This window comes from Scyliorhinus canicula, chromosome 1 (genome assembly GCF_902713615.1).
Source record: "Scyliorhinus canicula chromosome 1, sScyCan1.1, whole genome shotgun sequence".
Taxonomy (NCBI): domain Eukaryota; kingdom Metazoa; phylum Chordata; class Chondrichthyes; order Carcharhiniformes; family Scyliorhinidae; genus Scyliorhinus; species Scyliorhinus canicula.
In genome coordinates, this window is record NC_052146.1 from 223,888,527 (window position 1) to 223,902,500 (window position 13,974).

A 13,974-nucleotide genomic window follows, 5' to 3' on the forward strand; every position below is an offset into this window, starting at 1 on the left:
TTAAACAGAAACACATCAGGTTAAAGACATTACTATTATGAGTTTAAATCACTCAAATGATTCAGAGATAGTCTTTCCTGGCAGAGATCACAGCAGATCTAGCTCACTGCAAATACAGACAAGCTCTTTTCCTCAAAACTGAAACTAAAACTCCCAAAAAGCAGAAGTGAGCTCAACTCAGCACCCCCCCCCCATCCCCCCCACCCCCCCAGGGCCAGGGGAGGGGGGGTGGTAGAGAATAAGCCGAGTGGTCTAGGTGACCCACCATGGGACTGGGGCAGTGTCATGTCGTGTACCTTCATTGCTGTGGCCTGCAAGGCAGCCACCTTGCTGCACACCCCAGTGACCACACACCTTGGCTCCTGGCTCTGCAGAGTGACGCTGGTCATATGGGTGCCCCATCCTTGCACCACACACTCCGCCACACCCCCCACCTAGCCGCCACCCACCGGTGGCCCACCCAGGGCAACACCTGCAGTAGCCCCTATGGGGGCGCTAGATGCAGGCTGCGGAAGGTACCGCTGGCAAGGGAAGTACCAGACAATGGTACCGCTGGCTCAGGGGCTACGCCAGGTCCAGAGGCCCCCACAGTGCCGGCTACCGATGGGGGCAGGGATGCGGAGGTGGAGGGGGGCGAGAAGGACATGTGGGGGCAGAGCCCAAAGTGCCAACCGGAGTCACCAGGTAGCCCATTGGACCTGGTTGGGTATGTCGACAATTCATCTCCTGAAGACAATGGATATTTGAATACAACCAGCAATGGTGGCCTTCCTGCTAGTCGCTGAAGCCCTGGGGGATGCCCTGCGGCTGTACGAGCTGGAGCTGCTCGAGGAGGAGCAGGAAGCTACAGCAGTGGAGCATGCAGCAGCAGAGTGTGAGCAGAGGAACAGGAGACAGCTGCCCAAGATGGAGAGCCGACCGCCCAACAGGTCCAGGAGGAGGAAGTGCAAACAAGGCGCTGCATGAGGCCTCTTGTGTACCAGCAGCGACTGGGCATGCTGTCGGACTGGGCATGCTGTCGGACTGGGCATGCTGTCGGACTGGGCATGCTGTCGAAGACTCTGGCTGAGCAGGGAGAGAGTGCGACATGTCTGTCAGATCATGACATCTGGCACTGCAGGGGAATGGGGGTGGGCACCTGCTCCCGGTGGCTGTCAAGGTGACGGTCACCCTGAACCTTTACGCCATGGGGCCCTTCCAGGCGCCGAGTGGAGACCTGTCCGGGATCTCACAGACCTCAGTGCACAGGTGCATCTGTGGCATCACAGATGCCCTTAATGCCCAGGCGGCTCAATGCATCCATTTAAATGTGGACTGAGCCTACCAGGATGCCCGGGCCACGGGGTTCGCCACCATCGACAGGGGTGATCGACGGAGTGCATGTCCCCCTAGAAGAACCTGCAGATGACAGGCCGCCCTACACCAACCAAAAGGGGTTCACTCGATGAATGTGCAGCTGATATGTGACCATCAACTTCGCACCATACGCATCTGATACCCGGGCAATGTGCACGAGGCCTTCACCTGGCACACTCAACAATTCCTGTGATGTCCGAGCTCCTGGGTGACAGGGGTTATCCACTGCGGTAGCGGCTGATGACACCAATCCGGAGGCCACATACCAACGCAGATACCTGCTACAATGACACCCATACAGCAAACAGGCATGTGATCAAGCGGTGCTTCGGCCTCCTGAGCGCAAGATTGCCAAGCGCAATCTTGCAATTTTTCCTCAATTACTGAATCAAGCCTGCGTGGCCAAATTGTGTTTGACATATTTGAAGGGCAAATGCAGGAACGTTTACTAAGAGAACCAAACTTAACTTTAGAAGAAGCCATCAACCTCTGTAAAGCAAGTGAGCAAGCCACCAATGAATATGCTGAATTCAGATCCCGTGAAAAAGGCACGAATTTCAGCAACGTGGTCGGCGCCATTGCCACTGCAGCGCAGTTTAAAACGAATCACGCTGCAGTAGGTAGCCATTTTGCGCATGCACGGGTAAGACAAAAAACGCAAAATGGACATTCAACGTTCTATTCATGTACAGGTTCTATTCGCACATGCGCACTTTGAAAAAGGACGTGAACCGGACGTTGACCGATTTGCGCATGCGTACGAGAGGTTTACGCATGATGTCACCAGCGTGAAGACATGTACACGCTGTGGACACTCCCACTTAAAGCAACACTGTCCTGCATTTGGGAAAAGGTATATACATGTAACAAACTCAATCATTTTGCTGCACAATGCAGATTTAACACAACAATAAACAGAATCAATTTAAAAAGGCATTTCAACAGCATAAAGAAGGCAACACTATACAAAACAAGGAAGAAGAAGAAAACATTTTAAAATCAAAGATTGATCTCACTATGCCTACTTCACTGGGCAACTTCATAATAGAAGCAATCACTAAAACAAATGGAAACGATACTGCTGATAAACCAATCAGACAACTATCCGATTGAAATAAAGACTTGATGGAAACATTGATCATAAATGGATCAGAGGTACAATTTAAATTGGATACTGGCGCACCCGCGAATTTGATAACAGAATCGGATTTGGGCAAAGTTTGTTTACAGACATGGATGAACAGAATCACAGGACTGCCAATTAACTTTTAGCAAAACAATAAAACGTTCATCCAGATCTAAATATGTCCGGGGTGTTTGGAGGGTTGTGGGGTGGGGGGAGACGTGGTTCAGCTTCCAGAGATCCTTAAGGCTGTGTGATATCTGCAAGTGATGACCTGGGGATGGTAAACCTGGAACCCCTGCCCCCATCCAACCAAACATCCAAGTATAACCTCTTATCTTGGAAGAGCATCATGTGCAAGTATTCCTCCCTCCAGTCACTCCTGTCTATCCTTCAACCTGGAGCTCATAGTGATTCTTAAGGATATCCTGTCCTCCCCAAACCATTTTCTGCTGAGATAACCTGTGTACAGTTACCTACCAAGAGTGTCCCTTTCTTCTACTCTCTGATGGAAGCATCGAGATTTTCCTCTTAGTTACCCGTTCCATCTGTACCAAATGTATTACCATCTATTACTGGCTGTAGGCTGCAGATGCCTCCTCTGAATCTAACTCCTATCTGTGGCCCAATACCAAGCCACAAACTCCAAAACTGAGATGTGTGAGGAACTGACAAAGCCTTGTACCATGCTGTGCATCACCGAACAGGACAGACAGGCCATCCCCATCACTGGACTGGGACTAGGACATGCAGCCTTATAGCATATCTTTGTAGAACTGTATGTTTTCTGGCCCTGACTATATTGTGCATACAGCCCCAGAATTGGGTCTGCTTTCTGGCCCTGACTATATGTTATGCACAATCCCAGGATTGTCTCTGCTTTCTGGTCCCACCTATATACTACACAAAAATTCCGAACTGTCTCCGCTTGTCTCCCTTAATGTGACTCTTTCCAACCCAACCCCCCCTCCCCTCCCCCCCCCCCCCCCCCCCCCCCCTGGAATTTGGGTGCCACGGGTCGCACAGTTATTAGCGCTGCTGCCTCATAGCGCCGGGGAAATGCATACAATTTTGACCACGGGTGAATGTATGAGGTTTGTCTGCGTGGGTTTCCTCCAGGTGCTCCGGTTTCCTCCCAGAGTGCAAAGATGTGCAGGATAGGTGGATTTGCCGTGCTAAATTCCCCCTCGTGTCCAGAATTTGAAGATTGGGTGGGGTTACGAGGATAGGGCGGGGTGGGTGCTCTTTCACAGGGTCGGTACAGAATTGATGTGCCGAATGGCCTCCTCCTGCACTGTAGGTGTTCTGTGGTTCAACCACCTCTCCCCAGTCAAGCATGTGCCTTCCAGCCCCTTAATTAAGGCTTCTCTCACCAACACCCTGTCTAAACCTCCTAACAAACCCCCTCCCCACAACTGCATTTTCACTGGTCTTGCCGGAACAACCTCGGGACCAGAGTAGCTGAATCAACAGCGCAGTGAAAGGTCGGCGACTGGAAGATGCGAGTGAAGTGTAGTTTGTCAGGTGCATGTCAGTTATATCCGGTCTAATTAACCAACAGTGTAGCCATTTGATTTGGAATGAGGACGTGAATTTGGCGAGCTGGGTTTTTAATGATGATTCATGAGATATAAAGGCCTGTAAATATGGTTCCCAACATGACACAGCAGGCTTCCAGATCCCACATGAAAGTCATGAGCGGAAAATTGCAATACCAGCAGGAAACTGACTTTTTGTCACACTCAAATTTTCTATTCTCACTGTGATGAACGTATTGCTGCTACAATTCACCACTGTATTGTGTTGTTGATGCCCCTATGGGCTCCGCCTATGGCTCCGCCCCCTCAGGGGTGGTATATAGATCTGCAGCCTGTAGGCGGCACACAGAGCAGTCGCAGGCAGGCACAGATCTAGCTTATTAAAACCACTGTTCACTTCTACTAATCGTCTTGTGTGAATTGATGGTTGCATCAATTTAATAAGCTAAGATATCGCAATGGAAGCCGCCTTCAAACCTGATCGACTGGAACTCGACCCACAGGCAGCTGAAGCCAAAGGAATCTTTTCACACTGGCTCCGCTGCTTTGAGGCCTATCTCGCCGCCTCCTCCTTGCGGCCATCACCGAGGCACAGAAGCTGAGTCTCCTCCACGCCCGGGTGAGCCACAGAATCTCTGTACTAATCGAAAACGTGACCACGTACGCAGGGGAATCGCTGGAGGAATACCTACACGACCTGAGGGTACTCGCTCAAAACTGTAACTACAAGTATGTCACGGCCTAGCAGCACATGCAACTCGCCATCCGGGACACCTATGTTGCTAGAGTCCGGTCTAACTATGTCAGACAGCGCCTGCTCGAAAAGGGCGCCCTCGACCTAGAAGAGACGGTAAAATTATCCACCTCATTAGAGGTAGCCTTCCAGAGCTTAAATGCCTTCCCCTCCGACCACGCGATTTCCTTGTGGGTGCCGAAGGCGCGACCATCACCCGACCCGAGAGTGTCTCAGGCCTGTGCCGCGCGGCTGCCCGCCAACCCGGGGGGCAGCCTTGCTATTTCTGCAGGCAGATCTAGCACCTCAGGCAGCGTTGCCCAGCTCGGAACGCGACCTGCAGCGACTGCGGCAAGAAATTTTGCCAAAGTCTGCTTGGCCCGACCCAAAGTTCCAAAATCGCAAGCCCGTCTCACAGATTCACAGGCCCGCAGACCCCGGAGCGCGGCTGCGTGCCTGTGTGCCTGCCGGTACCGCCACCTTCTGACGCGTCATCCGCCTTGTGCTATCTGTGGGGGCCGCCATCTTTAACCCTATTCGACACGTGCGACTCACGGGGGGCCGCCACCTTGGCCGCCATCTTCAACGCCGCCCGACACGTGCAACCAATGGGGGCCACCATCGTGTAACCACCCCGCTACCACCGACCATGCCGGCTAACCACAGCTTGGTGCTGTCGCTCTCGGCCCAAGCACCTCAAGATAACCGTCCGGGTCAATGGGCACGAAACGTCATGTCTGTTTGACTCTGGGAACACGGAGAGCTTCATCCATCCAAACACGGTAAGGTGCTGTTACCTCCAGATTTCCCCCGCATCCCAAACAATCTCCCTTGCTTCCGGATCACATTCAGTGCAGATCCGGTGGTACTGCGTCGCAAACCTCGCGATACAGGGTGCCGAGTATGCCAATTGTAAACTCCATGCCTTCCCCATATCTGCGCTCCTCTCTTGTTAGGACTGGATTTCCAGTGCAACCTCAAAAGCCTGACCCTGAAGTTCGGCGGACCCTTCCCCCCTCTCACCAAATATAGCTTTGCGACCGTTAAGGTTGCCCCTCCCCCGCTCCTCGCGAACCTCACCTCCGACTGTAAACCCGTCGCCACCTGGATCAGGCGGTACAGAGCCCAGGATAGGAATTTTATCAAGTCGGAGGTCCAGCGGCTCTTGAGGGAGGGGATTATGCAGGCCAGTAATAGACCCTGGAGAGCCCAAGTGGTGGTCGTCAGGACCGGGGAAAAGAACCGGATGGTTGTAGATTGCAGCCAGACCATAAACCATTCTACGCAACTCGATGCGTACCCCCTTACCCGCATAGCGGACATGGTTAATCAGATTGCACACTACCGGGTTTTCTCCACGGTAGATCTGAAATCCACATACCACCAGCTTCCGATCCGCCTGGATCTGCCACTACACTGCCTTTGAGGCAGACGGCCGCCTCTTCCACTTCCTCAGGGTCCCCTTCGACATCACCAATGGGGTCTCGGTATTCCAAAGAACGATGGACCAAATGGTTGACCAGTACGGGCTGCGGGCCATGTTTCCGTACTTGGATAACGTCACCATCTGCGGCCATGGTCAGCAGGACACGACGTTAACTTCAGAAGTTCCTCCAAACCGCCCAAACCCTCAATCTCACCTACAACAAGGAGAAATGCGTTTTCCACACAACCCGACTAGCCATCCTCGGCTATTTTGTGGAAAATGGAGTCTGAGGACCCAACCCCGACCGCATGCGCCCTCTCCTGCAACTCTCCCTTCCCCACTGCCCCAACGCCCTGAAAAGATGCCTGGGGTTATTTTCATATTATGCCCAGTGGGTCCCCAACTATGCGGACAAAGCCCGCCCACTTATCAAAGACACCATCTTTCCCCTGACGACTGAGGCCCGCCTGGCCTTCAGCCGCATCAAGGCAGACATTACCACGGCTGCGGTGCACGTGGTGGACGTGTCCATCCCCTTCCAGGTGGAGAGCGACGCGTTTGATGTCGCCCTGGCCGTTACACTTAACCAGTCAGCCAGGCCTGTGGCCTTCTTTTCCCGTACGCTCAACACCTCTGAGATTCGACACTCCTCTGTCGAAAAGAAAGCTCAAGCCATTGTGGAAGCTGTGTGGCATTGGAGGCACTACCTGGCCGGTAGGAGGTTCACCCTCATCACCGACCAACGGTTGGTAGCCTTTATGTTCAACAACACACAGCGGGGCAAGATCAAGAATGATAACATCTTGGACTTCCGGTGGCGTGGGCGCGCAGGGCGGCCGCAGCGTTAAGAGCTCCCGCCGGTGGCCTCGAGTCGCAGTGTTTCAGGGAAATCCACGAGTCCAACGCACCCCCCTGACTACCGTCTGCCTTTGGGGCTGTCGCGAGCAGCCAGTGGGGCCGGTTTAAAAGCCGGTGAAGAACCCCCGACCGGGTGTCGGGCGGCGGGGGCTGAGGCCCTGGGTCCAGCGCGGCGTCAAGGACAGAGCAGCGAGGGCGGAGCTACGAGGAGGCCGAGTCCAGGGCACCATGTAAGTGGGGTGTCCCACATCGGATGGCTCCCACCAATGAGGAAGAAAGAAGGCTGGAACCTGGTCCCAGGGGAGCTCTGGATGAATGCAGAGGAGAAGGAAAGAAAGTTGGTGAAGTTTTTTTTTCTCCTTTTTATAAAAAAAAGAATAATTCAGATTGATGAAGGAGAGAAGGGTGGAAGGAGAGAGAGGAGAAGAGAAAGAAAGTAAAAGACAATAAGCCGCTAAAGGATGCGAAAAGCAGCGTCGAAGAAAGGAGGAAACGCGGGGTTGCCGTCGCTGAAGGAGAAGACGAATAAAAGTGGCGACGGGATGGCGAAGCCGAACTGCAAAGCAGGGCCACACTACTTACGGTGGAGAAGATGACCACGGTGATGGCGGTGGAGCTGGAAAAACAGTTTGCTAGGCACATGGAGGCCTTGAGAAAGGAGACGGTGGTCGCATTGAAGTCAATGGTGGAGGAGGCAATCGCCCCGATGGAGGTGGCGGTGGCAAAAGCATCGGCCGAGGTGAGAGAGCAGGGCGAGAAGATGAAGGAAGTAGAGGAAGCCGTGTCACGACACAGCGACCAGGTCACCTCGATGGGGGACGAGCTGCGGAGGGTGGTGGTGGTTAACAGAGGACTCCTAGCAAAGCTGGAAGACTTGGAAAACCGCTCAAGGTGGCATAATTTGAGAATTGTGGGCTTGCCCAAAGGGACAGAGGACCCAAGGCCAACACAATACTTCGCTAAGAAGTTGGCGGAGCTGATGGGGGTGTGTGAGAATCCCTCCCAGTACGAGCTAGACCGAACTCATCAGTCATTAAGGCCGAAGCCCAAAGTGAACGAGCCGCCAAGGGCAATAATTATCTGCTTCCATAAGTTTTGCATGAAGGGGATGGTGTTAAACTGGGCGGAGCAGAGCGGGAGGTGCTATGGGATGGTACTACGGTTCAGCTCTCCCAGGACTTGACAGTGGAATTGGCAAAAAGACGAGCGGCGTTTGGGCAAGTGAAGGCAGCATTGAACAAGAAGGGGGTGCGATTTGGTATGGTGTACCCAGCGAAGTTGAGGGTAACGTATAACGGCAAAGACTTTTACTTTGAGACAGCGGATGCGGCTGAGGCGTTCGTGAAGGCAGAAGGCGAGTGGAACTGGAAGAGAGACTGTGGACTATGTTTGAACAGTGGGAAAATTTGTAAATGTTCTAACTTTGTTTTTACGGATTTGTATTATAATTTACTTCTCTTTGCATTGTTACAGAGTTCAAGTTAATGGTGGGTTGATTGGCGTTCTGTGTTGCGACGGTTAAATGTTATGTTAGTGAATTGTAGGGGTTGGATTATTGCGTTTGTTTTGTTGTTTCTTTCTCTGGGACTGGGTGGAAGGGGACGATATATCTTGGCGGGGGAGCCACCCGCACTAGCTAGCTAAAGTCAGCTAGTGAACGGAGGTGAGGGGAGAGGAGGGCTGCGGACGTTGGAGCCTGGAAATCAGGCTTCAATGGGCCTACGAGGCGAGCGGGAGGGGGGGAAGGGACGGATGCCGGGGGATGTTGTTTCAGGGGGAAATGTAGGGGAGGGTTTTGGGAGGGGTGGAAGGGTTTTGATGTTAACAATGGACAGGGGCGGGTCAGGCTTATGGGGGAGGGCATGGTGGTATGATGATGGTGGATAAGAAAGGTGGCGGGGGTGAGAGACCCCCAGTAAGGATAGTCACGTGGAACGTGAGAGGGCTGAGAGGTCCAGTCAAGAGGTCATGGGTGCTTGCGCATATTAAAAGTCTGAAAACCAATGTGGCAATGCTGCAGGAGATTCACTTGAGGGTGAAGGACCAGGTGAGACTTAAAAAGGGCTGGGTTAGCCAAGTGTTTCACTCTGGATTTGATGGAAGGGCTCGAGGGGTAGCGGTGTTGGTCAGCAAAAGGGTATGCTTCCAGATGGAGAAGGTGGAGGCAGATCAGGGGGGTAGATATGTGATTGTGGCAGGGGCGCTGGAGGGGAGATTAGTGGTGCTGGTAAGTGTATACGGTCCCAACTGGGACGATGTGGGATTCGTGAAGAAGGTGTTTGGAGCCATTCCTGACTTGTACACACACGAGCTGATTGTGGGGCGGGACTGGAACTTGGTGCAGGAGCCACGGTTGGACAGATCACGGCCACGCTGGCTGGTCCCGTCAGGGGGGGTCAAAGGCGCTGGCTGGGCTAATGGTAGAAATGGGAGGGGTGGACCCTTGGAGCTTCCTGCACCCAGGGAAACGGGAGTACTCGTTTTTTTCAGCAGTCCATAAGGTATACTCGCGGATTGACATTTTTGTGGTGGGAAAGGCTTGGCTGGCTGGTGTCAAGGGGTCGGAATACTCTGCAATTGCAGTGTCAGATCATGCTCCGCAATGGGTGGATATGGTACTGGAGAAGGAGGTAGCGCAGAGGCCGGGGTGGAAACTGGATGTGGGGCTTTTGGGGAACCAAGTGTTCTGTGAGAAAATTGAAAAGGTAATCAAGGAATATGTAAGTTTCAACTGTATGGGTGAGCTGTCGAAGGCAGTCATCTGGGAGACTCTAAAGGCGGTAGTGAGGGGTGAGGTAATTTTGTTTAAGGCCAGGGTGGACAAAGAGGAGAGGTTGGAGCGGCAGAGGGCAATAGATGAGATGTTGGAGGCAGATAGGAGTTATGCAGTGGGTGGGGACCCAGCGATGCTGGGAAAGAGGAAGGAACTACAGGCGATCTTCGACCAGCTATCCACCAGGAAGGCAATACGCCAACTGAGACGAGCAAGGGGTGCAGTCTATGAACATGGAGACAAGGTATGTTAGGGGGTCATCTCCGGAGGGAGGCAGCAGCATGGGAAATTCTTCAGGTAAGGGATAGGGCCAGGAAGTTGGTGGTGGCTCCGGAGCTGATTAACAAGGTTTTTACGAGAGGTTGTACAGGTCAGAGCCACCCGGGGGAGACCATGAGATGCTGGAATTTCTAGATGGGTTGGAGTACCCGAGGCTAGGGGAGGGAGACAAGGCTACATTAGAAGGAGCAATAGTGGAGCAGGAGATAAAGGATGTGATTGGGAGGATGCAGTCAGGGAAGGTGGCAGGGCCAGATGGGTTTCCGGTGGAATATTATAAAAAATTTAAGGATAAATTGGCACCCCTGATGGTGGGGATGTTTGAAGAGGCGATAGGGAAGGGAGTGCTGCCGGAAACCTTGGGTCAGGCATCGATTTCACTGTTGCTTAAAAAGTTTAATTAAAAAATTAAGTTTACGCTCGCCATGTGTTCACGACTCGCCGCTAGCGGCCTACAGAATCACTCGCCGAATTTCTAAGGGAACTCAATAATTTGTCCAATGACTGTAATTACCAAGCGGTTACCGCGGCTGAACACAGGGAACTTGCTGTATGCGATGTTTTTGTAGCGGGCCTCAGGTCTAACTATGTTCGCCAACGACTGCTGGAAAAGGGGGTCCAGGACTTAGAAACGATTGTGGAAGCTGCTACCACGATGGAGGTCTCCTTCCGCAGCCTTAACTCGTTCCCCGCGGACCCCGCGACCCAATCATGGGCCCCCGACAAGCGACTCCCCCAGGCCTGTGCTACGTTCCCGCCCAGCCACTATGCTGCTCCAGCCTGCCGTTTCTGCGGCCAGAACCAGCACCCGCGGCAGCACTGCCCGGCCCGCAACGCGACCTGCAGCAGCTACGGGCGAAAAGGCCATTACGCAAGAGTGTGCCTCGCTAAAAGGGCCCCAGCTTCCAACTCCCCTCACTCGCAGGCCCATGGGCCCGAAACGCTGCGCCCTATGCCGCGACTCCGCCCCCTCCAGCCACGTGCAATCCATGGGGGCCGCCATCTTGAAAACTTCCACCACCTGGCCGGCCACGTGCGACTAATGGAGGCCGCCATCTTGGACGCCATATTCCTTGCCGCCCGCCACGTGCGATCCACGGGCCCGATCGGCATATCCGCGCTCAGACAACTCTGCGGAAGAATTCGAATTCGACTATGAACTCAGGGGGCAGTCATCACGGGGCCACTCCAGCACAGCTGATCGAGCCGCTGACTACCCGCAACTCAGCGCGGTCACCCTGGACCAATCACGACCAAAGAATCTACGAAACTCGATGGCAGAGGTCCATATCAACGGGTACAAAATGCCATGCCTCTTCGACTCCGGGAGCACAGAAAGCTTCACACATCCAGATCTGATGAGACGCTGTTCGCTCCCCATTTTCCCCATGCAGCAAACTATCTCGCTCGCTTCAGGCTCCCATTCGGTCCAGATCCAGGGGCGCACCGCCGCGACACTCACAATCCGAGGCGCTAGCTACTCGAAATTCAAACTCTACGTTTTGCCCGAACTCTGCGCGCCACTCGTATTAGGCCTAGACTTCCAATGTAACCTCAAGAGCCTCACCCTCAGATTCGGAGGGCCCCTGCCCCCACTCACGATCTGCAGCCGCGCTACTCTGCGAATTCCCCCCCCCCCTCTTCGCCAATCTCACAAACGACTGTAAACCCGTAGCCACTCATAGCAGACGGTATAGCCTGCAGGATAGAGGTCCGAAGGCTTCTCAGTGAGGGGGTTATAGAGGCCAGCAATAGTCCCTGGAGAGCTCAGGTGGTGGTCGTTAAGACCGGGGAAAAATTCTGTATGGTGGTCGACTACAGTCAGATCATACATAGATTTACGCTCCTCGACGCCTATCCCCTCCCCAGGATTGCAGACATGGTAAACCAGATCGCCCAGTACCGGCTCTTTTCCACGGTGGATCTGAAGTCTGCATACCACCAGCTCCCAATCCGCCCAGAGGACCGCCACTACACGGCATTCGAGGCCGATGGCCGCCTCTTCCATTTCCTCCGGGTCCCTTTCGGCGTCACTAATGGGGTCTCTGTGTTCCAAAGAACAATGGACCGAATGGTGGACCAGTACGGGCTGCGGGCCATGTTTCCGTACTTGGACAATGTCACCATCTGCGACTATGACCAGCAGGACCACGACGCCAACCTCCACCGTTTTCTCCAGACGGCACAGAAACTGAATCTCACGTACAACAAGGAGAAATGCGTTTTCCGCACAACCAGACTAGCCATCCTCGGCTATGTCGTGGAAAACAGAGTCCTGGGCCCAGACCCGGACCGTATGCGCCCCCTCTTAGAACTCCCCCTCCCCCATTGCCCCAAGGCCCTCAAACGGTGCTTGGGCTTCTTTTCCTACTACGCCCAGTGGGTCCCTGAAAAAGCGGACAAAGCCCGCCCACTCTTTAGGGCCACACAATTTCCCCTGTCAGCCGAGGCACGCCAGGCCTTCGACGGCATCAAGGAGGACATCGCCAAAGCAGCCATGCGGGAGGTGGATGAATCCACTCCATTTCAGGTAGAGAGCGACGCCCGAGAGGTAGCTCTTGCAGCCACGTTAAATCAGGCAGGGAGAACTGTCGCATTTTTCTCCCGTACCCTCTCCGCTTCAGAACTCCAACACTCTTCAGTCGAGAAAGAAGCTCAAGCCATTGTGGAGGCTATCTGTCACTGGAGGCACTACCTCGCAGGTAGGAGGTTCACCCTCATCACCGACCAAAGATCGGTTGCCTTCATGTTCGACAACTCGCAAAGGGGCAAAATAAAAAACGACAAAATTCTGAGGTGGAGGATCGAACTCTCCACCTACAATTACGATATCAAATATCGACCCAGGAAGCTCAACGAGCCTTCGGATGCCCTATCCTGTGGGACATGCGCCAGCGCGCAGATCGACCGATTAAAAGTCATCCACAATGACCTCTGCCACCCGGGGGACACCCGGCTCTCCCACTACATCAGGGCCCGAAACCTGCCTTTCTCCAACGAGGAGGTAAAAGCGGTCACCAGGGACTGCCCGATCTGTGCGGAGTGCAAACCGCACTTCTATAGACCAGACAGGGCCCACCTGGTCAAGGCTTCTAGGCCCTTTGAACGCCTCGCGATTGATTTCAAAGGGCCACTCCCCTCAACTAACAAGAACGTTTACTTTTTAAACATCGTAGACAGGTTCTCCCGCTTCCCATTCGCTATCTCGTGCCCCGACATAACCTCCCACACAGTCATTAGGGCCCTGCATAGCATCTTCACCCTGTTTAGTTTCCCCACACAGTCATTAGGGCCCTGCATAGCATCTTCACCCTGTTTGGTTTCCCCAGCTACGTACACAGCGACCGGGGTTCGTCCTTCATGAGCGACGAGCTGCGTCAGTACCTGCTCGACAAGGGCATTGCCTCGAGCAGGACTACCAGCTACAACCCCAGGGGGAATGGGCAGGTGGAAAGGGAGAACGCGACGGTCTGGAAGACCGTCCTACTGACCCTCCAGTTTAGAAAGCTCCAAGTCTCCCAGTGGCAGGAAGTCCTCCCAGACGCGCTCCACGCTCCACGCACGGCGACCAATCAGACCCATTTTTTCCAGGGGCACTACCACGGGGGTCTCACTTCCAGCATGGCTGAGGACGCCGGGCCCTGTACTTCTGAGGAAAAACGTCAGGGCGCACAAAACCGACCCCCTTGTTGAAAAGGTGCGCCTGCTCCACTCCAACCCCCAGTACGCATTCGTCGAGTTCCCTGACGGCCGACAGGACACGGTATCCCTCCGGGATCTGGCACCCGCCGGATCCAGCGCCGCCTCTACCCCCACAGAAGGACCTCTCACCCTACACCCCATGCTGCCGCCCCCTCGCGCTCCTGAGCCCACGAGCTCGCTCCACCA

General features: G+C 54.0%; 1 protein-coding gene across 1 annotated transcript in view; it reads left to right on the forward strand.

Moving 5' to 3' along the window:
- The window catches only part of LOC119963802 (NADPH oxidase 3-like), a 121,766-nt gene that overhangs the window by 6,991 nt on the left and 100,801 nt on the right, over nt 1-13,974 (forward strand). The window contains exon 2 of the mRNA XM_038793140.1: nt 1,750-1,972. Within this exon, the coding sequence (XP_038649068.1) occupies nt 1,750-1,972 (223 nt within the window). The remainder of the gene's footprint in view (nt 1-1,749; nt 1,973-13,974) is intronic.